The 25,282-nt window shown below is 44.2% G+C and overlaps 1 protein-coding gene across 2 annotated transcripts in view; it reads right to left on the bottom strand.

The window, feature by feature from the left end:
- STOX2 (storkhead box 2) overlaps positions 1-22,945 on the bottom strand; it is a 183,467-nt gene extending 160,522 nt beyond the window's left edge. Inside the window, exon 1 of one of the 2 annotated variants that reach the window (XM_057505082.1) lies at positions 22,508-22,945. In XM_057505082.1, coding sequence (XP_057361065.1) covers positions 22,508-22,838 — 331 coding nt within the window. In that variant the 5' untranslated portion in view covers positions 22,839-22,945. The remainder of the gene's footprint in view (positions 1-22,507) is intronic. The other variant, XM_036894299.2, reaches the window with a different exon arrangement.
- Positions 22,946-25,282: the final 2,337 nt, after the last annotated feature.

Here is a 25,282-nt window from a genome sequence, read left to right as displayed (position 1 = left end):
AGTGATACTTAGAACCATTGCTCTCAAAACCAAGCAGAAATAAATCAACAAGCCACGGCGCTGCTATGGACCAGCTTCAGGAAGCAGCTGAGACAGGCGCTAACCTCTGGCGAGTGGCGAGGATCTGGGCAGAGCAGTTAAGAGGCAGAGCACAGATTCAGAGGTGGGGAGGGTGTCCAGGGCCACAGAGACACGGAGAACAGGATGAACAAAATTTATCAGAAGTTTTGGGTTTTTTACAACACGGCATCGTTTTTATATAATAGACTAATTCTTCATTGTACCACAAGATTCCAATTTCACAATGTATTTCCAGGCCATCCTTGTCTTCATTATTGAAGGCTGATACTCAGAAAATATTGACATGTTTCTAAATTTTCCATCAGGCTTGTCAAAAATGAATTCTCATGATCCACACAATCACTTCAGGAACTGTCTAACCACCTGTTTCCTGATAGAAGCAGCAATTTGGCAAGGTTAGTAAGGCAAGATTCCAAGTTCAAGGCAGACCCGGCGACAGAAATGAGTACAGGGGAAACAGCCAAGCTTCTTTCCTGCCCAACTTTTCCTTCCATTTGCACAGATTTCTGTGGGTTGTTTTTTACAGGACAACCTTTTACCCTTCTGTACCCTGCCTGTCATATCCTCCTCGCTCCTGTGGACCTCAAGTGCAAACAACTCCACCAGAAAGCAGAAGCCAGATTTCCACAGGCCCAAAATAGTTACGCCAGCATTAACTCTAACAACAGAGGGTAAAGTGGTCTAAAGGGCTTGCCAGTTCCACTCACATCCCTCATAACTGACTGAACAAATGGACATTAGCTGTGCAGGTTAACAGATACCATAATGCCCACCTCCAGGATTAACTAAGAAAATGCCTGTGGGAGCATCTAGCATTGTACCACACACATAGCAAATGCTCAATAACTGTTCATTTTCTTCATGTCTCTTCGGGAGAATAAATTCCTTGGCCCAGAGAGGAGAATTACTGCTTCATTTTCAACAGGAAACAGAAGAAGACCTGTTTATAAAGTTCATTACAATGAGGGTGAGTTCGGTGCTTCTGGTTGCAAGTAACAGAAACCCCAAGTCAAGCTGCCTGAAAATTACAGGGAGTTGACTGACTCTGCCGTAGACTCCAAAGGCAGGGCTGGAGTCAGGAGGGCTGTGACCCGGCGATTCAGAGGCCAGCCTCCATATGATATTTCAGACGTGTTCTGTTGCTCATCCTAGACACGTACAGCTTAATACAAAAACACTAAAGACTAAGGAACAAGTAATCTTCTTGCTTACAGAAAATTTATAATTATATATGATTTTCTAGCCACACACAGTCCCAGTGGGTTTTTGAGGTTGGTGAGATCTGGAACAGCAAGAAAGGCAGTAAAATGAGAAAAACTGAAACATTTAACAAAAAAGGGACTGTGAACAGGCTTTTCCCTCATTTTCTCTCCTCTACTTCTGCAACTCACAAACCCATGGCAATCTTAAAGTAGAATGAATATAGAGATTAATATATTTACCACTTCAAATATAGGAACTTGTAGATCTGAAGTTAAAGTTCAAAGTTAAAGTTTACCAATTAACTGAAGGTCTTCCCAAAACTCCAGTCGTTTTGGTATTCCTTTTTGAAAATAGCTTCTAATGAGTATGAAAAATTATTCTGCCCTAAATCAAACACAATTTCTCTAACCAGAGAGAAAGATGACAGATACAAATAAACAAATAAAATTAAAAACTGAGTAGCATCTCTTTGGATAGGAAAAGACGAGAAGTTTACTTCTAAAATCTTGTGTTTCTTAGTGCGGGTTGGCAACATATCTGCAGAAGAAATTAGTCAACTTTATAAGTGCCACATAAAACAGCTGAAATAAGCAAACTGCTATTCTAATCTCCTGGTTGGCACCAAACCCAAATTGCTTGCTTTCTTATGCCTGTTACGACTTAAACCTACTTGATGAAACTCATATGTCTGCAGCGGCAGGTTTCAGCAGTTAACTTTTACAGCCTGCATGTGATTCGCCGTCGAGTTTTTAAGTATGATCTTGGTTAAATACAGAAAAAAAAAAAAATTCCATCAAACTCAAGGTAAATCACAACACTCTACTTTGAAGTTAGCAAGGTCCCCAAAACAAAGGGATAAATAATTTCAAAGCAAACAGAAATCTTTCACAGAATTCCATTTTTCTCAGTCCTCTGAATGCTTGCTTATTTGACAAGGCATTTTTCTAGTGCATTAGGGCCAGACTGAACAATAAAAGCAGATAGCTAAAAACTTACATCTGTCACCACTGGGATTAGGCCACTGAAATGTGTGGATTCACCCCCACCACGTTTATGAACTTTACTCAAAGACACTACCATTTAGTATCTAATTTTTCTTGATTTTTTTTTTAAAGAGAAAAATAAAAAGTCAGTATAATGACTTCCCAGTTGCCACTGAAAGAAGAACCAGGTAGAAAGGTAAAGATGAAGCAGAAATGAAGCAAATACATGCAGGACAGAAGATGACTGTAGGTCCTGCATACTAACCATACCCATATTTTCTGGAGCTGTTTTCTTCTTTCTGCCTTCCCTGTCTCTGTCAGAAGCTCTACCCATGCATTACTCACTCAGGCCTATAACCTTGGAGGCAAAATGAGCCAGTCCCCTCCACCACCTTCTGAATGCAGTCAGTTACCACAGCCACTGACAGCTCCCTGGAACGCTCTTTCATCGTCCTCAGACTGTGCCTTGCAAAACGCAGACACACGAGAAGCATTTGCCGCAAGAAGTTCGCTCTGTACACGTTGTCACGTACTCTGACAATCATTATTAAGCTCTTCAAGCATTATTAAAAATAAGCTATCATTTGTTTGGACCCAACTAGAACAAATGAACTATAAAAAATGTTTATGCAACCATCAGAGACACTTAAACACAACTGCATAGTTGATACTAAGGCATGACTGGTAGTATTTTTAAGTGTGACTGCTAACAGCATTGTGGTCAGAATTTTTTTTAAAGCCACCATTTAGAGCTACATACATATGTACTTACAGTGTAATTATATAATATCTGGGATAGGCTTCAGAATAATCCAAAGTGGACAGAGACAGGTAGGTGGTGGTACAGGTGAAACCAGATGGGCCACGTGTTGATTAGCACTGAAACTGAGTAAAGGGGGATTCATGATAGCATCCCCTCTATTCCTGTATATGATTAACTTTTCTCACAAATACAATACGGGCTTTTTTTCTTATTTAAGTGCTGTAGCAGTACAGAGACTGTAGCTAAACTTTCTGAGGTCAAATGCTGGCCATGGCAGCCGGGTGATCTTGGCTCAGCTTCTTAATCACTCTGTGCCTCGTTTTCCCCCATCTTATGTTAGTAACAAGCTCTGCCTCACAGCTGTGTTGAGAAGACTAATCGAGTGATGTTAGGTGTAAAGCCTGGCATATCACAAGCACCATATAAATTCGCTAATACTATTACTACTACCTCCGCTGCTAATCCTACTGTTTGCAGTATTATTACCTATGGAGCAGTGAGCTCGATGCTGAGAATGGAGAGGGTCTTTCTGTTTTGAGAGTCTTTTGGTCCAGCCGGGGGTTTGAGACCCATGAGGAAAAGAAGGAGAAAGAACATCTGCCTAAACACATTCTACCTGCCAAGCACCGAGCTGAGCGCCTTCACGTGGGTTACCTCCGTGTCCCTGGCGCCTGCTGCAAGGCCTTTGCTCTTTGGACCAGCTGGGAGCGAATGCTGCATCCGAGTTAAGGAGTGTAGATATTACGAGATGCAGAAATGGGGAAAAAGGGGCGTCACCACCTCCTCAGCTGGGGAGGCCAGGCCGGAGGTTTCCTGGAAAGAGGAACGAGCCGTACCGGGGCCGGGAAGGCATCGGAGCCAGAGACCGCGTTAGGCAGCCAAGGCTTGCCTGGGGTGCACGAGCAAGCCGCGGGCAGGCCGGGGGTGGGGTGGCCGGCGCCGCACCGAGGGTCAGGACCACCAGGGCGCTGAGAACACAAAGACGGCCGACTGGAAAGGCAGTGAAAGAACAGAAGTGGACAGGACCCGACATGGAGGAACCAGCTCGGTTTTCCCGAAGGCCCCACAGCCCTAGAATCGCCTGGGATGCGAATGGAGGCGCAGATTCCCAGCCCCGCTCCTGGCCTACGAACGTGAGTCCTTGGGCCCAGGCCCAGGAATGTGGGTCTTTACATGCTCCCTGCTTGGCACCTACCGCTCGAGACCTCTAGGCAAGATAAAGAGGGAGCCGCGGAGGAAGAAGCCAAAGCTTACCCAGGGGTTTGGTGACCGACAGTGAAACAGATGTTCAGCTCACACCCAAATGCCCCGTGGCTTCTCCTGCCCCCTCCCCACTGTCTGTCATCCTGTGGCCACACTAAATGGCCCCAACACCACTGCTTCGGCTCCCTGAGCCGCTCTCCACTGCCTGCCGCACGGTGAGCTCCTCTGCCCGCTTCCCCCCAGCGAAGTCTGCCCCAGCACCCCCCCAAACAAGCTTAACGCAACAGCAAGCTTACCCCCGACTTCCCGCAGGCCTCAGGCTCTCAGAGAGCAGCAATGGAAGCAGGGGTTCAGGGCCTGGCGGCAAGGCCTAGGGAGAGAGGGGGACAAGGAAGAAGGGGGTGGCATCCCCCACCCATGCCAGCAGGGCAGAGGCACTCTAATACATACGCCTGCTAAATGAAGGTGACAGCCTGGCCCAGCCCCCACAAAGGCTGCCCGTGACCCTGGGGGAAGAGTCTCCTCTCCATCCCGCCTCCGACAGCCTCAACCCTGTGCGGGCATACTTCCCAGGTTCGGGGATGCTCGGGAGATGCAGGCGATGACCTCTGCCATCCCCCAAACAAGCTTAACACAACAGCAAGCTTACCCAGCTCAGACCGTCCCCAGGCCCGCCTCGGAGGCCGACACAAGCTGCTTCTCCCTCCTTAGCAGGCCCCTTTCTTCTCCACCTCCTCTATGAATAATTACCTCAAGATCTTCAAAGCACAATAAAATGGCAACAAACAACCCAGCTTGCTCGGACTGGCCACCATTGACTTCCTGACACCATGGAGTGATCCTGCACCCTCAGCTCAACCCCTGCCTCTTTTTAGTAAGTGCCTTTGATGTGCAACCTCCAAGAGCCAAGGATTATCTACCATGTTTCTCCCCGTCCCCAAACCCAAGGCTGTGTGAGTCTAGAGGGGACGTCAAGGTCATTCTGGATGTGGGGCCAGGAAGAAAGCCAACTTGGGACCCACACTTAGCAGTCCGGGCTAAGAACCTTAGCCTAGCTGTGCTAAGCTAGCCCTTCCACGACCCCACGTGCTTGCCCTCCAACAAACGCGCGCTTCCGTTCTTCACCACTAGCCAGTCCACTGTTCCAGGAGCAGCCGGTAAAGCCGTGGTCCCCGGAGCTGGGGCCAAACACGTGGCATCCTTGTCTTTCCTGTAGTGCCCGTCTCTGCGCGCTACCTGATACGCGTGAAATAAATGCTCAGGTGGTTAAAATACTGTTGTGTTCATAAAATGTTCATTTTTCTCTCTTTGCTTCCCTCTGAAGTCTATCCCACAAGTCTAATAAATGGACTTTTTGTTAACCAGTTGGTCAAGCAAGAAATTCTTTTTTTCACAATTACACAATATTTTTGTGCTGAGAAGCAGTTGAAGTCTACAAATAGGGTTGGCTGCTTCCCTGAACTCTCTCTAGTATGCTTTTTCATATCACATGTAACTGACATTTATCTAAGGAAATTAGATTAAATTAGATAAATTAGGCTTAAGCCCATGGCCTAGGAAAATAGAATAGGCTTAAATAATAGCAGAAAGCAGATGAGAAATAATTTATATTCAAATCTGGAGAACAACGGGAACTGATAAGAATATTTTGTTAGTATTATATATTTTTATTTTATGACCCAGAAAAACAACGTAAAGCTTACTATAACAGGATCCCTGTTTAAATTCTCCTAGCGCGGCCAGTCTGAATTTCTTGTAACATTGTTTAAATCCCAGAATCATTTTCAAGTAGATGACAGTTTACGGATGAAGTTCAACAGAACCGTTATGTAAAACTGTCAAATTCCTTTTACACCTGATGCCTTCTCAAGTTGCAAGAACACAGCAAAATATGTCCTGTTAAAAACCACTTCTCATGAAAACACGGAGGCTGATTTTACAAGATACATGGCTGTACACGTCTGCACATCTGGGAGAAAGACCGAGACCTGAGGCGGCATCTGAAGGACAAGGTTGTGCTGTTGTGCCTTTTTTAATGTGCAATGGACACCGCCCTTTACAGGAACAAAACCTTTGCCACAGAGCATGCGCTATCTGGAGGCGCTCTGGAAGATGAAGCACAGGAACGTCTACAAACGAGCTCCTTCAGAATTAACAGCGAGTCTGCAGCTCAGAGCTTTTCTCAAGCTCTTTTTAGGCAGCAGGAGGCCGCCGTCTCTGGGGATCGCCCCTCTCAGGCCAGCGTCGGGAAAGCCGTCTTCACTGCCAGCAGTGAGGCAGCAGACACCCTAGTGCGAGGCTGGAAGGTGGAGGGAGAGAAGGGGAGCGGGCCTGGGGAGGTGGCAGGAGGGCAAAGCCCAGAGCCGGGACCCAGCCTCGGCCCGGGACAGCCCGGCTGCGAGACCCTACGCAGTGCACACCAGCACACACCCCTGCCGCTCACAGCTTCCTGCTGGGTGGGGCTTGGAGGGGCCCCGAGGTCCTGTCTGGACCTAATATCCCAAGTTCCAACTGTGTGGCCTGGACCTGCAGCCCGCTGACTGGCAGACCCTTGAGACAAAGGTGGGGTTAAGCTGGACAGGGACAGGGACAGGGGTGGGGTGTTTTGGCAGCTGCGGAGGAGGAGGAGGCTGCCTGAGAGACCAGGCCCCCCTCCCTCTAGTCAGAGCCTGGACGGGGCCCTGAGAGGAGCGCCAGGTGCCTTGGAACGGTGAGGGGGAGGCACTGCCAAACCTCACCTCCGCGACCCACCTGCCTACCAGCACCCCCGTAGACGCCCTTGGGGCCAACACCTGTGCCATCGAGGCAAAGAGCACAGAAAAGGGGGAAGCTGTGACCCCTGCCCTTTAAAGCAAAGGTCTGGATCACCCTCAACTCTCCTCAGAGTCGTGGGTGGAAATATCCAGAAGGTAGTAGGAAGAGAATTACCATTTCTGCACAGATTAAGTCGGCTGTGCTGTGGCATGAATAATACTACTGTAATGCTTTCATGTGTACTTTGCACAAAAGCTCACCTACCTGCTAGTACAGGTTTCCTGCTATTAAAACACAGAGGAAAATGAAGCCATTATCTGCAATCCATGAAGTACCTCATGGTTACACATGGGCATCCGGCCAAGGGAGGGATCTAACCAACCCTCTGTGTACAATTCCAAAGCAAAATGAAGTCGTTACACGCTACTGGATCAGCATCAGAAAAGGGGGCCAGGAGGTCAATAGAACTGTGAGCAGAAAAAACTCTTCAGCTAAATTTTTTTTAATCTTCTAGTTTCAGGGTTACCTTGAGCATCTCAAAAGCCACAACAGGAATTAGCCAAATTTTACTCTACCTACCGGTTGGCATTCAATCAACAAACTCTGAAACCCAAGTATGAAAAATTCAGTCCCTTGCAAGATCGGTAACTAATAATATACTGTTCTGTGCCAGTAAGCTGACCAAAAACCCCAAAAAAAAAAAAAAGGATAAAGAATAAATGGATACACTTGTATGTTTGAGAACCCAAACCTATCCAGAGTGCTGGACCCTGAGCGCAGATTTCTCGTCTGCCAAAGGCTTCCTTCCGCTCAGCCAGGCGAGCAGCAAGACTGCTCACGGTCTCCCAAAGCCTTTCCACACAGGGCAGAAAAGGGTGCAGGGAGAAGGAATGGTGACCCTCTCCTTCCTAGACAAAACCCTAATAACAGGGACGAGCAGTGAAAAACAGAATGTGAGAGACATAAACACAAGCAGGTAATCAGCCTTGTGGACACAGAACATCATCTTAGTTCTTAGTAACAAAATAGAAATAACCTGGAGTTCTTGGATTTTATTAACCGTGCAACCAGTGCACATCTGAAAAACAATAAGGAGAGAATGATGCGAAATCATGTTTTAACCACTAATATTGTTTGGAGTTTTACTTTAATACTAACACTTCTCATGCTGTAATTCACATTCTCTCAGCACTCCAAATCTCAACCATACTGTAAAACTATTTTCTAGAACATTCGCTTACCCGTTTTAAGAGCATTGCTCTACGTTCTCTTCCAGGAGTAGTATGCATGGGGAAAAAAACACAGCCCTGAAGCTAGCAAGCCAAATGGAGGAAGAAATTTATTTTCCTACCTGTGATTCACTATGTCAAGATTTCTCAACCATGCCTCCTTTTGTACACATAAAAAACTCACGCTCTAATCTTACTTGATGTCTCAAAATTGTACCAATGAAAAATATATTTAAAGTGATGTTTTCAAAGAAAAATATTTACAGTAACCTTAAAATACACATACTTTTTCTTCATCATGCAATGTTTTTAAAGCTGAGATGCTAGCTCACCGAAAGTATAACGAGAGTCACTTCATAATATCAGTGTTCTGCCTCTTGTTTCCATAGTCAGAAATACAGGAGAAAAACAGGCTGACTAATGGACGTAAATGAAAGAAGAGAGGTAATACCTGGAAAAACATATGGGCGTGTTTTAATGCAAATAAGGAGATCACCACAGTGACCTGCCAAGTGTGTCTGGCACCTGAATCAAAACCCTTTTCCAAAGCAACTCTCTCGTTTTGGAATCCTCATCAAGATCATCGGGAGAAAAGCTCTCTGCTCACATGCTCACAAATGTGACTTTCCACCAGGGTCTAAGCAGATTGCCTGAATGCACCCAGCAGACAGGCTGGATGTGCTGTGACTTCTTAAAAATCACTTCTGGGAAGGCTTGAGAGTGTCATCACATTTAAAAAAAAATTAGGAGGTGGTTATAATATTTTTAATTAGCTCTAAAGGGATGAACTGTATGGTTGGTCTTTATCCCTGGAAATATCAATTTCGGCATACTCAGGAGTTTCAACTTTTCCTCCCAGGTAGGCAATACTCCAACTGTTTCTAAATGCAAGGAAGTTAGTCTTTTCCCTGAAGTTCCAAAATAGGGTCAGTACGTCTTTTTACTCACAAGTCCCCCGAGCATATCCCTTTGACAACTCACCAAAGGATGGGCCCTGTCATCAGCATTCAAAGACATATAAAGCAAGGCTCATCATCTGATGTCTAACACACTATTTTGGACACAATCAACCACCCCGTTAGTAAGGACTGAGGTCTCCCCTAGGTGACTGAGCACTTTCGGAAGCCAGTGTTTTCTAATTCAGCCCCCAAATAGTTGGGGCTTTTCTTTCCTTTGATTCAGTTCACTAGCTTCCCAGAATGTTGACACCACCTCAGAGTGTCAGTGGCGGTCTCCCACCTTGAGAAAACAGTCCTTTTTTCTTCTATGATGACTTTAGGTACATCTTGTACCCAGATCTGGTGCACACAATTTCAATGATCACAACGGACAGCAAAAGTGACGTCTGATCTGTGGCCACTCTGGGAAATACTATAGGATCAACTGAGACATCAATTCAGCCAGTCCAGCACTGGCCTTAGACTTGGACAAAGACCTCATCGGGAATTTCTTCTCCACCCCGTCTCCACAGAAGCACTGACAGATGTAAAAACCTGGTTTTCATAATACTAGTTTTAATGAGGACTTTTTTTCTTTCTAACAAAGGGATTATTTAATATAAAACTTATACAGCTTTCGTGGATTTCTGGTAGGATGAGCTGGTCTAGTAAGATCTGATCTCATGTGAAGAAGAAAAGTGAGTATTCTAGTGGAAAAAAAGTCACCATTTTTCAAATAAGGTTTTCCTAAGACTGAATGACATCATTACTTGGCTTTTCAAATATATATGCAATATGCATCTATTCTTTACAGTATCCGTTCATGAATCTATACAGGACATGGACCTCATGAAATTACTGATCTTCTGGATTCACCCAGGAATTCTGAAGATTGTTTGGCCAAGCCTACAAAGTGAAAAAGAGGCTAAAGTTAGAAGCTAAGACTACTCCAGGCATCCAGTCTTGTAAGCAAAGTTTTTGATCATGTCATGTATTCCTAATACACACAAAAATACAAATGTAATTGTTTGAACATTTTCTTTTTAGCATATGCACATATAACTTGTCTAACTTTGACATCTTCCCATCCACCTAAAAAATGGAAACTTTTCAGCACTGCTTTTATTTTAAGAATCCACAGTTCTTCCTGCCTCAGGATGACCCAGCGTGGCAACCTGCTGAGTGACAGAGACCTCATTGAAAGGTCCCGTGTTTACCTCCCGACACTAGCCTGCCGTGCTTGGACATTAACAGTAAACTCCAATATTTCCTGTAATTATGGTCCTATTTCACACCCTTTCTTCTCAGCTATGAGAAAAAGAACTCTTATCCCCTTCCTTGACACCAAAAATACTCAGCGATCAGAGTTTTCTTTCTTACTTGTCAAACAGCTACACAGAACAGTTTCTCTGTGGCTTTTCTTGATGGTTCATTTTGCTTATTTTCTATTGAAATAGAATTAACATACCATCTAACTTATTTTTTTAAATCCACAGTCCAAGTCTTATTTGCTAAGGCTGCGTTGTAACTCAGATAAACTTAATATATAGTGTTAACTGTAATCATCATTAGACTGCTAGATTTTGTAATATTCAGCTGAAATTATGCCTCTTTTGGATGTAATTCCATTTCCCCATATACATATTGTTTAAAGGATGCAACATATAATACACCACCCCCAAAGAAAAGGGAGACTCTTTAAAATAAATATTTTTATTCACCTTTCTCTTCATTAAATCTCTATACTCACATGGACATCATTTCTCACTGACAAAAATCTAAAAAGTGGAGGGGAAAAAAATAAAATCACCCTCAGTCCTATTACCCAAATGCTGCCACTATTAATAGTCACAATTAATATTTAGTGTATTTTTATGCTACAAATGGAATTTGCAGACGATCCAGTCACAGACTGGCCACAGACCCCTTCTTGTATATTAAAAATACAGGCGCCCGGTTGTCTAGCTGGTGATTCTGATTTGGATCTGGGAGAAGCCATATAGTATTTATTCATTTATTAATTCATTTATTTACTTGAAATTCTGCAACTGATTCCAGTGCACAGTCAACTTTGTGAATCGCCAAATTTTGGATCCCACAGACCTGGGTCCAGTCCTGGTCCCTTCGTGTAACATAGCCGAGCAAGGTTATCGCACCTTTCTAAGCTCAGTGTCCTCATCCACAAAATGGGACCATTTATAAAAAGGGAGAAAATGTACTTGGCACAGTGCCCCAAACATACTAGTTATTCAGTTATTATTCTTTCCCATTTTTCCCTATGTGTCCAGTTTGAGATTTTGTTGATTTATATTGCCATGAAATATTACATACACTTTAAAGGAACATTATATATCATAAGCATTTTCCCATGTTGCTTCAGACTTTATAGACATTTTAATGGCTGTACGATATTCCATCCAGTGTACAAAACCATAATTCACATAATTATTCTCTGCTTATAGTATTTAGATTGCTTGCAATCTTCCTTCCTTAAAAATTATGTAATGAATAGCTTCCTACATATATAGCTCTCTACATTTTGGATTATGATCTTACACACAGTTGTAAAAACAGCATTGCTACATCAAACTCTGAATATGTAGATGGTTTTATGGTACATATTGCCAAGATGCTGTCCAGATAAATTGTTTTTTCACTTCACAGTTTCACTGACAACGTATTAAGGTATCAGAGTTATCTCACCTTTACCAGCACTGAGTTTTTTTCCCAACATTAAAATGTGTAAAAAGGTAAAGTGAGACACGTTAAATTTTTTAAAGTTTATCTGAGTAACAATTCCAAGCTGGCCCTGACAAAACAAAAAGTAGTTGGGGGGCTCGCTGGTGGGAGCATTTATATAGAAGCAAAGCAAAGAAATGATTTAATTGGCTTTAGAACTTAAATGTTTGCCTTACTTGGGAAAATTCAGTTATTCAGCTGTGACCACAGTTGTTCCTGAGTTTCATTTTCTCAGATTCAAGAAAATCCAGTTTACTAATAGTGGCTCTTGAGTTTCATTTTTCTCAGATTGAGAAAAATCCAGTTGACTCTGCATTCAAGTTGTTTACACAGGTGAACAAAGGCCCTAGAAATATCCAGAAAGAGGCTTCCTTCTTCAGCTATTTTAACAAATGGTAGTTTAGAAATTACCACCAGAAGCCAGTTAGCATTAACTACACTTATAATATGCTTATGCTATACTTACAAATCCACATTACAGAGAGAATTGGACTAGGATAGAGAATGCAAACTGCGATAATGGTCCCACTCTCAAACAAATTACAATCTAATGGGGAAGATGCATGCAAAGAGAGCTGCTAATATAAGCAAGTAGAATACAAATGCCAATTATTTTTAAATAAGTGATCATATAAATCTTAGTCTCTTTCAGCTTTTGTGACCTAAGAACACAGTGTCTTAACTGAAATGCCTGGACAATCTTTTTGGCGTGAGAACGAAGTCAGCACAATGATCTACCTACTTAGAAAATCAAGTATGTGAGCAATATGACAAAGGACTACATTCAGTCATTCGCATCCACATGCTTAGGTCATCAGAACTTTCAAGCACACAGGGCCAGGGCTTAGAGAAAATTACTCACATACTGTTTGCACAATCGTGCATACTCTTAATCCTTCCCCATGAGATAAAAGCATGTTCTGAAGTGTTCATACTCTTGACCCTCACACTGGCCAGTGCAGATTTACTTTCTAATACAGAAGTCGATCTTACAGTCAGTGAAATTACATGACCTCGCCAGTTCACATCAAACCACTCTTTGGAAATAACTTCAATTTGTATTCTGTCACATGTAACTGATTCCTGCCTCATCTGCTCGTAAATTTCCAGAAATTTAAATTGGAGCAGAGGGGAGAAATAAAAATCATTTAAAAAAATGTACTGCTTATTTCAGCCCAGCATTTTTATGTTTTCTTTTTCACAGATCTAAAGCCATTTAAATAGTATAGGCACAATAAAAGGGATTGTGCCCTATGTGACTTTATTAACTCATCATCAGTTAGAGAATATATACACATTCAAAACACAGCTCGTTCAAATTACATGTAAATTTGCTGGTTATATTTGCTGTCACACTTTTAGGACAAATACAGCCACATACTACTGGCCTGTAAGGGATCCAGGCTTTCCTACTTTTTGCCACTTTATAAGAACAGTCACTGACTTGAGCACCAAAGAAACTGATGTTATTTTCAGAAAACAAAGAAATTCGGGGATTTATTGACTCTTGTTTCTACTATAATGTCAAAAAGATACATAAAGTGCTCATTTTAAAAGAAGAAAAAGAAGAAAATATTCATCGAATGAAACTTTTTTCCCCATGGAAAACCTTTGCTAATTCGTCATATGACACTAAGTTAATGCCAACAGCGATTTCCATCTGGTTTTGTGTTCACGGATCTCTTCAAACTGAACATCTGTCTCTGTTACAACAAACTTCTCTTCTATTTCTAGATTTGGCAAAAGGGGTTTCAAATATAAAACAACCTCCTCCACATGAAGGAGACGGGAGGCTGATAACAGGAGAGGAGAATGACAGCCGCCACAACTGTCACCCGCTTTGGGCCTGGACAGAAGACCTGGTGCTTGTCACACCTGAAAATCTCTTGATAGAACTGCCTGAGAATGCCACTTGCTGGGTGACCCAGTTCACCTTGGTAAGACAAGGCCAACACCCTTCACCCTTCTGCTTTCGAATCATGAATCTAAGACAGCTGCACAGGATAATAACCAGCAAGCAAAAGTACAAAACCAAAACCAGAAATCCAGTTTCTAAATGCTGATGTAGCCTCCCTGGAATAAACAGGTGCCGTGGCCTGTGTGTCTCCCTCCACCTCCCTCCCTTTGAGGCCTGGTCACCCAGGAGCGTTCGCAACAGCCTCTAGTCCAAACCAACACTCTCCACAGGGCGCTTCTAGGCCAGGAAATGAACATTTTACCAGTTCACATCTACACCGGCTCCTTCCCGGCTGTGAGTGTCTTTCTCTCGGCTTCACTTCCCTAGGGTTGAGGGTAGAGAATTTGGACTTCACTTACCTACAGAAAAATCAAGTTTGCAAAACATTATTCTACTTATAAGGTCAAAGGAAAGCACCAAAGAAGGTGTTTAATCCTCTGTTTGTGAAAATGGTAGTGACCACTTGAGAGGTACATCGCACTACTCAGTTCAACATAATTTATAAAAAGCTGGTATCATAGAGCCTCCCATATAAAGTATGAAAGTTTCAAACAAGACCAACTATATGAGTTACTACAATACATTTAATGGTTCAATATCCTTAAAACAGACAAAAAATACTCTTCATATTTGGTTAAAATCCAAACTAATTATATCCTGCTTAGAACAAAAGGATACAAAAGATTAAAAAGGAAAAGGGAAGAAGAAAAAACAGAAAAAGGTGGCACTGATATACCAACCAAAAAGCAGAAGGTGGCAATATTAATTTTGGAAAAGAGTTCACAGTAAAAAGGAAGAGAAAGGACTTTGTGTTAAATATATATTTATATGTAATATAAATAAACATACATTTATATGTATATGTACATATATAAATATACAGTCATTTGTATACTTACACGTATGTTAAAGACAAAAATCAATATAAAGATATGTTGGATATCAAAATATATAATGTTAAAACTATTAGAAATTCAATGAAAGAAATCACAGAATTTGAGGGAGATGAGTTTAGCACACTTATTGTAGTCTAACAAATAAAACACACAGAAAATGAGAACTAGAAAAGTTGAACAATATAATATAAATTTAATGAGAGATGTAGTACAGGCACATCCTATAAAAAAATTTCCTTATTTCAAGTTTCTATGGAACATATAATCTTGATCTGTATTATGTAACAATAAAAATATCAGTAAATTTGAAAAAATACGCATTACAGAGTAGACACTCTGACAACTATAACATGAGAAATCAGTAACAGAAGTTCTTTTAAAACATACAATTTCTGTGTGGAGAAAGGGAGGAAGAAATTTTCCCATGATACTTACTGGGTCAAATAAAAACAAAATACCTCTTGTGACTACTTATCTCGTCACAAGAATGAGGATATTATATATCAAAGCTTATGTAGGATGCAGCCAAAGCTGTACTCAAATGAAGTTTCATAGCCTTGGAGACTCTGTATGTTAAAAATCATGTGCTGTATATATCACACTACCCAATATATTCATTCACAAAATCTACATCTTACATTGTTAATTTTTTTTAAAAAAAGAAAAACTCTGGCACCATAACCAGAAGTAACTGAACTATACTTTCACACTAAATTAATTTTTAAATTAAGAAAATTCTAAGAGGAATAATTCTTTTAGATGTAAGACTCTTTGTGTAACTTTTTATGCAGAAAATAAAAATATCTGGCTAGGAAAATAGAAACACATGAAAAGGAAAAGCAATGTCTTTAAATTCAATAAAGTACAATAGAGCTGATAATTTGCCTACTCATAGCATCTGAAAATATGAGTGTCCTTTAATTCTGAAACCTCAAAAAAGAAGAAAAATAAACCATTGTGAAGAACAATGTGATGAATTTGCCTTCAGTGCCATATCCCATTGTATCATGAATGCGGTTTTCTCAATATCGTCTACACTGCCTTTTCGTTTTCCTCAAAAGGAATACTTCTGGGTTAGTAGCAAAATTTTTATCATTAACTCTTTCCAAGGCTCCTCTTTGACAACACTTTGAATATGTATCTGGCAGTGCCACTATCCTGCAATCACCTGCTGGCCCCACATTTTAAATATCCAGACCCCAGTCCTGTCTTTCATACTCAGCTTTTATGTATTTGGTGAGCTATAGCTGTGTGTTTTTAAGCAAGTTTCATAAATCACAATACAAATGAATCTACTGTGTTCAACATTCAGAAAAAAATTACAGTACAAGAGACAGAAATGATCAACGACAGGGAACAAAGCTAAAACCTCTGTCCAGCAGAAATGACAAAAACAGTTTTAACAGGATTAACAGTTTATACTCTGGAGTCAGATTGCCGAGCTGAGATGTTTTTAAAGGAGTTATTTCAAAACACACAAAATCGGAGATTTCTTGCTCACAAAAGGTTCCTCTCTCAACTTCCTCTAATAACATTAGCACTACCTCCAGTAAGGATTCAATGAGAAAATTAAAGTGCGTAGAACAAGTCCTGACCCACATAAACATTAAGAAAACTCATTCTTCCTCTTCTGCCTCTTGTCCCTGCTCCATCCAGTGTAAGAGGAAATGTTAAGGACACGAGAAAGATCAGGAGAAAGATGCTACCGTACCCACCACTGTCTGGGAGCATTCGGGACGTGGTTTCCACACACTGCATTCTCGGTTCTACACTACTGCTTCACTGTCTGACCTAAAGCCTCTTTGTTCAAAAACAAACAAACAAACAAAAAGCAAATTAACAACCACCTCTGATGAAAGGAAAGTGATCAACCTAGACAAAGAGGTGCAGGTCACAAAGCCCCATTACGAAAAAAGGACTCATTCACGCCTCCTGCAATTCTCTATGAACTCCAGAGTCGGCAGGCTTTCCAAGTCCTCCCAGGCTTCTCAAGACCAAAACAGAACAAGCCCACGGGGAAAAAGATCAGCAGTAGGCACCTAGAGGGCCAGAGGTTTGTAGCAAGTAGTTTGCATACAATAAACCTCTCTTAGGGGTTTTTAACCCCAAAATATGTGATCGCCCGCAGGGACAGCACAAGAGACCCAGTCACCCCTTGGTGATAACCGGCAAACTTACCTCTTAATGGGACAGAGAAACAAACATGTGCTAAAGACCAGAATTAAGCCACAAAAGGTGAAATTTATAAATCTTTGTAAAGTCTTCTCGGTTATCACAGCAAATCCTTGAGTCTCAGAGGTTCGTTCTGAATGCTTTTATTACAATGAAACTGACACACCTTTACTGAAAATATCTTGAGCCAGAGTGAGGTAATCCACACAGAATATTTTTTATGACTAGCTGGAAATTAATAAAACTTGAAGTGCATCATTGTCCACTGTTAATCTTAAGATTTTCATACGAGAGGTAAGCTTCTCTAAGAGTGAGGGCCATGTCTGAAACTTCTGGACATCCTCCAGACCCCCACCCAAGGCGCTGTACTTACTGGAGGCTGAACGTCTTGTCATGGGAGAAGGAAATCCCGCGAGACCCCACATGACCTGCACTCAGCCAGGCCCGGTGACCTCATCTCCTGTCACACCTTCCGTTCCTTTGCCTGCTCTACAAGCACCAGCCCTCCTGGCTCTCTCTCCTGCTCCTCCACCGTGCCAAGCTGACTCCCAGATGCTCTCTGCTGCAGGCTGACTGTGTGCACACCACTCAAGTGCTACCTGAAGCAAGATGTCTAATTGAGCAATTGCTCAAAGCCCTGGAGGGAGTGTGGCTTTGGAAGAGAAAGTGAAGAATCTGCCCTCTGAAGAAGCCCAGAAAGATGATTAGCCTCGCAAAGTAATGGACCAACCTGTTTGGCCCAAAAGCAGCTCAAGTGTGATGCTCTCAGGCAGCATCCTGGACCCTTGGACTCTGGTTTCCTTTGTCCCCTGTGCTGTTCCAGGGAAAAGAAAACTGTAACTACCTCCAAGGAAACCAGGCACCGCTGGGCTACCTGGCACCTAAACCCTTGACAGGTTGTGTGTATTGGGGGCTGCGAAGGAAATTCTGCCCAGGATAACCTGAACTTGAATCCTATTTGTATGACAAAAACTGGTTTCCTGGACCCGGATCCTAGTACTTTCACTTACTAACTAGGGATCTTTGGAGAAGTACTTATCTTCTTGTTCTTCAATTTCTTTATTTATAAAATGTGTAAAATAATGAAACCTAAATAGCATAGGTGTCTTAAAGATTAGTCAATAAAAATAAAGCAATTAGAGAAGAGGAAATGATGAATGTTAGCTATTACCTCATTTCTCCCCATCATTTTCCATTCTACCACCTGCCTAATTTTTACAGCACATAAAACTACCTGAAATCTGTTGCCCCACTAGAACGGAACCTCCAAAAATGTAAGGACTGTGTCTGACTTGTCCTCCACTTTGACCCCCAGAACAAATCCTAGAAAATGGTGGGTTGTTAAATGAATCCGTATCCTTCAAAACACTTTATAACATTCCTTAAGCAATCCCAGCCATTCATCTAGGAATATGATTCCATTTTAAGTTGACTTAAATATATCAACTTTGGAGAGGTATATACAAATCTTTTTGGAGTATACATTTTTCAAAAAACAATTCTGCCTTAAAAACTTACTACCTGGAGAAACCGCTTTAGGAGAACAATGCTTTTTAAGAAAACCAATAAAGATACTGAGACAGGACAAAGTCTGTCTCGAAGCCTATATGTACAAAAACAATCTTATAATGTAAAATATAAGTTTTGAATTAAAGTCTAGAGAGCCTATTTGGTCCTAACTATTCCAATATTGATGGACAGACTGGAAAAGTGTAAAGAGCCCCCGGAGGACACAGAGACTAACTGAGGCTCCCTGAGATCTGAAGCCCAGGGAAGCCATGGCGATTGCGTCCCGGATGACAGTAAGGCTGCGGGCGGAAAACCCAAAAGCCCAAGGCCTACGGGCTTGTGGCCGGGGCTGGAAGACCCTCCAGACTCAACCTACCTAAAGTGGCATCTCCCTTAGGGAAGATGAGCATTCCTATAGGAATGTCCCTTGGGAGAGCAACCGCTCTCCCAGCATTCACCATCTCTCCCAACAGCTGTTTCAACAGACTTTTAGCTGGGTTTACCTGTGTCTGATCCCCTCCCAGCCCCCTCCATCACCCTCACTGGCCCCACAAAGCCCAAATCAGGCCACCCCCTCTCCGCTTAAAGCTACCAGTGGCTTCTAAACCTTCACACCTGTCCCTAGCCTCCTTTTCCATTGTCTTGCCACAGGTCGGCCCCCAAGCACCCAAACCAGCCAGTTACCAAGCCTGTCATGAACTCCCCATCCCCTTGACCTTGTCCGTGCTCTTGCCAGGCTCCGAAAGCTCTCCTGTTTGGCACGAACCCTTGCACCCCACATCTGCACAAGGCTGAGCTAAAGTTCTTCTCTGGGGAACTCTTTACCGGCTCACAAGGCAGAAATAACTGCCCCTTGCTCTCTGTCCTAAAGCACTTAGCACACTCTCATCCCAGAACAGACCGCGCGCCTTATTTAAAATCTCCAGAGTGACGCAGACCAGCACTAGTAGGCACTCAACATACAGGCATGGGATTTCACTTAATGTGATTTACTCAAAACAGACAGAGCCATTTAAAAACATATCTGTTTCCTGCACACACACATCCCCTTTAAAGGGTCCCAGAAATCAAAAGCCTTTTTTTCTAAATGCTTAGAGTAGGTTATTTCTAAGTAGTGGATTTGAGTGTTCCAAATCAAAACAATTTTTGCTTTGAGTTGCTTAATTCCCTGCTTCTTGCTGAATCTGTAATCATCTCCTCATTGTCCTACGCTTGCCTGAAATTTTACAGTTGGCTGGAACCACATGCTTCCAAAATCATGGGCAAAAGTACTTTGAAATGGCTTGCAAATTCAACATGAATGTTTTAAGTTGTGAAACAAAATACTAACTCATTATTAATCTTGCTGTGAAAGTGCGGGCTTGCCTCAACTGTGCCGCTGCACAAGCAGAAAAGTGCACCTGGGCATCCGGGGTGTGTTCACTTCGCGCACACACCCAGGAGACTGGCACCCAGGAGACGGGAACCCAGGAGACAGAGCCCAGCCATTCCCCCCATTCTTCACTGGGAGGATCTGACAGAACAATGTGATCACCGCCCTCTAAGATGCGCTCTCAGAGAACACCTGAAAAACAATCAAATCTTGTGAATAGTTGTTTACACTAAGAATAACAAAATTTAAACTTGGCACTTGGCTACCAGTTAATTAAGAGGACAACACGTGACTGATGAATTTAATTCAAGTTCAATATTTGGGAATACAAGGCCTTCTGGAACGCTCACCTATGTGTCTGCTTCTCTGGCAGCTTCACACTCACTAAATAATTAGCAAAAATACAAAACAGCAGAAAAGTGTCTGATAATACAGGTAGCACCGTCTGAGGCTTCAGTTGCAAGGTATGCTGCAAGAAATGTATCACTAATAGTAAAGTGACTGATTTCCTGCTTTTGTGTGTAACCTCCACAGATTCAAGGGTATTCCTAGGATAAAGTCACTCACTTTTCAGAGCAGAGTTACAGGGAGCCTCCTGCTGAATATACCCTTGTGTTTTGGTTTTGGTTCCTGTGGGTTTTTTGCTTTTGTTTTGTTTTTCGAACATTCAAACCTGTCAACACGTCTACTGTGGCTGGGAATAAAAGACTGCCAGCCAGTCATCAGTGGCTCCCAGACTTTGGAATTTCAAAGCTCAATGGAAGACTTTGCCCCTAAAAACTAGGAGGCCTGCGGTGGACAATGATTCCCATAGAGACTTTTTATAGCAGATGAACTCTCTCAAACAATTCAGCATTTTACCATCCATTAGTGAAGCAAAACTGGAATTCTAGTAAAGATTCTGAACCTGAGGCAGTTCAAAAGAAAGTTATCCCTTGGATCCCCCAGGCATTACCCCTACCCCCTTATCTGGTGCCTCCTTTCAAGAGGTGGTCCCTTTACCTCCTATCGTGCTTCTGAGCTAAGGGCTGGGCTGGGCAGTGGCAGTGCCAGGGGCCAGTCAGCTTAAGACAGCCCAGGCCACCCAGACGGATCAGGGAACAGCCAACCAACTATGGCAATTTGGAACCTTTATAATTGTCAAAATACCTCTCTTTGGTTAATATGACAGATCACCAATTCCTATGAGTCCACAAATTCTGATGAAATGGGGGAAAAAATGTGAACAACTGAAATATTTAGAAATCAAAGCTATTGATACAATATCTGGGGTTTCAAACGGTGGAGGGGTACAAGGAAATACATAAAATGACACTGGCCATGTGCTGATACATTTTGAAGTCAGATGATGGGTGGTTCGATATAATACTTTTGTATTATACTACTTCTGTATATGCCTGTAATTTTCCAAAATAAGTTAAAAAGTATGAAGTTTAAAAGAAAACCATTAAAATACTGTAATCTATTTAGTGCCTAATTATACAAATACCTAACTATACTCTTAACTTCCTAATATGTTGCAGTCCTACTAACAAGAAGGATCAAGCCTCAGAGGTATTGAGCTTGGCCCCTTTACTAAAGCTCCTTAATTACAGGGACTCCATTGAGGTTTTTGCTAAAGTCAAAGAAAGAATATTAAGGTGCCTTTTAAAATTCAGCACAGGTTACAAAATACACTAGATGCAAGCTTTACTAGTTTCTTGTCTACTCAATTCAAGGAAAGCTTTGTAAAGATTTCTGCTATGCAAAAACAGACAAAACACAACATTTTTAAATGCTATAAAGTTGCCATCTGCAAAGAGGAAGACACATTAGCTGGTAAAAGGTAATCCTTCAGAGGAAGGCAGGTAGCAACCGTGGGTAACGAAAAAGTCGGCTTTATAGACTTTTTTTTAGTATTTGAACTTTTGACCTCCTCCCAAAATGTCATGAAAGAATTTCTAAACCGTGGGACCAGAAAGAAAGCCGTTCTTCCTTGAAATCGTTTCATAAAACACTATTTACTATAGACACTTTTAGCCACAGGGCCCGAGGTACGAAACTAAAGAGCATATGCAAACTTCTAGAAGACCTGCAAACTAGACTGAGAACATAAATACATATAGCAGTGCAATAAAAAACCAGAAGTCAGGCACTACTGGGAGTGCGTGGAGAAAACCACCTATCGGCTCTCTTCCCCGGGACGGTTTCCTCTTTTGTTGCAGCCCTTCCTGTCCTCAAGTCCCCTCCTTCCTTCAAACACAAATGTCTTGAAGAGGTACTGCAGGCAAGACACTGAGAGCGAAATGCACAGCTCCGTCTGGAGCAGAAAGGCCAGCGCTGAACGCACCCTGGCCGGGGGCCGCGCGGAGGGCAGGTCGCCGCCCCCGGCAGCGAGTCGCGGGGACGGCCGCGCACCTGAGCCCGGCGCGTCGGGATGCTATACCTGAAGCCGCCCCGCCGACTTCCCGGCCGCCCGCACCCACTTCCCGGCGGGGCAGCCCGGCAGGGACGGGAGCCGAGGCCGCGGATCCGCCGCCCGCCGCCGCCTACCTGCGCGCCCCAGGGCCCCGCCCCGGCCGGAGGCTCCGCGGGCCGGCGGGGAGGCGCGCGGGGACGGGACCGGGCCCCGTCCTCGGTGCCAGGAAGTCCCCCAGTTCCGCGCCCGCGGCCCCTCCTCCGGCGCAGGGGCGGGGGACGGGGCGGGGGTCCCCGGCGGCCCGACTCACCGAGGCAGCGGATGTGGAAGCCGCAGGGCGGCCGCAGAGCCCGGCGCGCCCAGCCCTCGCGCAGCGCCTGCAGATGCTCCTCCTGGCCCTGCACCAGCAGGACGTGCTCGTCGATCCAGCCCAGGAAGAAGGTCTCGGCCACCGCGGCGGTGACCTTCCTGTTCCAGAAGTGCTGCATGTTTTCGGCTTTGAAGTCGGCGAAGACCTCGTAGCCGACGTGGTGCCGCGCCAGCTGCCGGGGCTGGGCCGGGGGCCTCTCCGCCGCGGGCCCCGCGCCCGGGCCCAGGATGATGGCCAGGGAGTGCGGCGCGATCTGCAGGAACTTCTCCATCGCCTGCGCGCCCGGCGCCGCCGCGCGGACTCCGCTCCCGGCGGCAGCCTGCGGGACCCCGCTGCGCGCCCCGCGGGAGCGTCCGCGCCCTCCGCGCGGTGGGCCCCGACGCCCCGCGCAGCCCCTGGCGCGGCGCCGGGAGCCCTGGGGCACGAGCTCGGGCGCGCGTTACCTGCAGCCGCGGGCCACCCTCCCGGCGCCGCTCATCCTGCAGCGGCGGCAGCCCCGGCACCCTCGCTTCCCTCCGCGCCCGGCGGCCCCGGCCGGGGGCGGAGATGCGGAGGAGGCGGGCAGCTCGCGCTGAGTCCGGGGCGCTCTCCGGACTGGAACGGGCGGGAGGAGTCCCCAGGAGGCCGAGGTGGCGCGGGTGGCCCGGGGTGCGCGTTCAGGTGGCGGGGCTCGGGGGAGACCTGGAGGCCGGGGGGCACGCACGGCGACACTTGGAAGGCACCGATTCCGGAGCTCGGGGTGTCGCTCCTCCCCACGCTCCTCCCCTGCCCCAGCTCCCACCTCCTGCTGGAACAAGTGGATTCGCTGACTGGTTGATGTGCCCTTGGAAGTGGCTTTTTAAAATACTTAAGTCAACCACGAAAAATTCTCATCAGTCCCTCCTCCAAAGTCTTGTGGAACCTTTCTCCCGTATCTCCATCACGCACGGTGGGCCAGCTATAGGAGAAACCAGTAATTCTCAGCGCTGTCTACGCAACACGCAGTTGATGAAGGGGATACGGAAATGTAACAGGAAAGGTAATGATTATGCCTTAAAAAAAAAAAAAAGACAACCGTCCTTAAACTCGTTTCTGTATACAACTCTGTGGTTGCTTATTTTTTATTGAGAAAGACTATATTGTTATATATCTAGAGAGATGACTGTCAGAAGAAGCATTAGGGTTTAATACTACATGTAAATAATTTTCCCAGAATAAAGAATGTGTCCTAGAATACACAAAGGAGCAGTATATTCAAATGGCTCTCTTTTCCAAGATTGCTTGCAGCTTTGAAATAACAGCTTTGAAATCTTCTGCTACTCCTGCCTAGGTTCAAAGATCTTAGGACCAAGACCACGTCTTTCAGTCAAGACTAAGGCTCAAGCTTCCCCTCTGCCTGCATCTGCAGAAAGAAATCCTCTTTTCTCAAATACATGGCTTAGGAGCTCAGGCCTGGGATGTCCGGAGCAGCCTTATGGACATGACCTTTCCGCATCTAGCTCCAGGGGTCACTGTCTTCCTCGGAGAGCAAGCACTCTTGATGGTAATAATGAGAGCAAAATTTATTCAGTGCTTATAGTACGTGAAGGTCCTTAATACTTAACAACAGCCCATTGAGGTAGATATTACCATCCCATCCTGTGGGCACAAGGAATGGAAGTAATTTGTCCAGGATTCCCCAGTCATGAAGTGGTAGAACTGGAATCCAGACCTAGATGGTTTGTCTCCAAGGCCCCGCCCCACACTTTCACATCTGTTCCACTTAATTTACCAACTACTGGCAACTAAGATTTTCCAAAAAAGTCCTTCAATGGTGCCTCTTGAATAAATGACATTTGACATTTGTATGTTATCTATCGCTGCATAAAACATTACCCCAAACTCTAGTAGCTTAAAACAATGAACATTTGTTATCACACAGATTCTGTAGGTCAGGAACCAGGCACAGCCCCACTGGGTGCCTCTGGCTCAAGGTGTCCCTGGCAGTCAGGCCAGGACTGCCGTCTCATCTGAAGGCTCATCGGCGTGTGGATCCACTCTGAGCTCCCTTATCTGATTGTTGGCAGGATTCAGTTCCTAGAGGCCCACCTGTCTGGAGACCCACTGTGTTCCTAGCAGTATAAACCTCTCCATATGGCATAGCTCAAACTTGCCAGATGGCTTCCCTTCCATCACCCAAGTCACAAGTCACAATCTAATCTTAGAGGCGACATCCCATCACCTCTGCTGCATTCTGCTTGCTAGAAGGGACTCACCAAAGCCAAACCCTGGCCCAGAGGGAGAGGCTCACGCAAAGGTGAGGACGGGGAGGTCAGGATCCCTTGAGGTCATTTCAGAGGCTACCACCACATTCAAAGTGCACCATGAAAAGGTTCCATTATTTAAGATGTTTGCAATGAACTGACAAATAAAAGAAGCAACTTCTAATATAAATTATCTTTCTTACACGCAGATAGTGAGCTCTTGACCCCCACCTCCACACACACAGGTACCAGAAAAACTATTGATCCTCTGAACGGGAGGGGTGTCTTAGGGGATATGCCACCCGAACCCAGTGGAATTTAGATGAGGGGCTACTTTATTGATTCTTAGCACTGTCATCATCTTCATTGCCAGTCTCATTAACATCATTACCATCTAGTGATTCCTCACTAAATGTCAGGCAATGGGCTAAGAACTTTTCCTACATGCTGATATTATTGTGATTTTTTTTCAGAAGATAATGTGTAATTGTTT

This window comes from Manis pentadactyla, chromosome 7, assembly GCF_030020395.1.
Source record: "Manis pentadactyla isolate mManPen7 chromosome 7, mManPen7.hap1, whole genome shotgun sequence".
Taxonomy (NCBI): domain Eukaryota; kingdom Metazoa; phylum Chordata; class Mammalia; order Pholidota; family Manidae; genus Manis; species Manis pentadactyla.
This window is presented reverse-complemented; position numbering and strand designations above follow the sequence as displayed.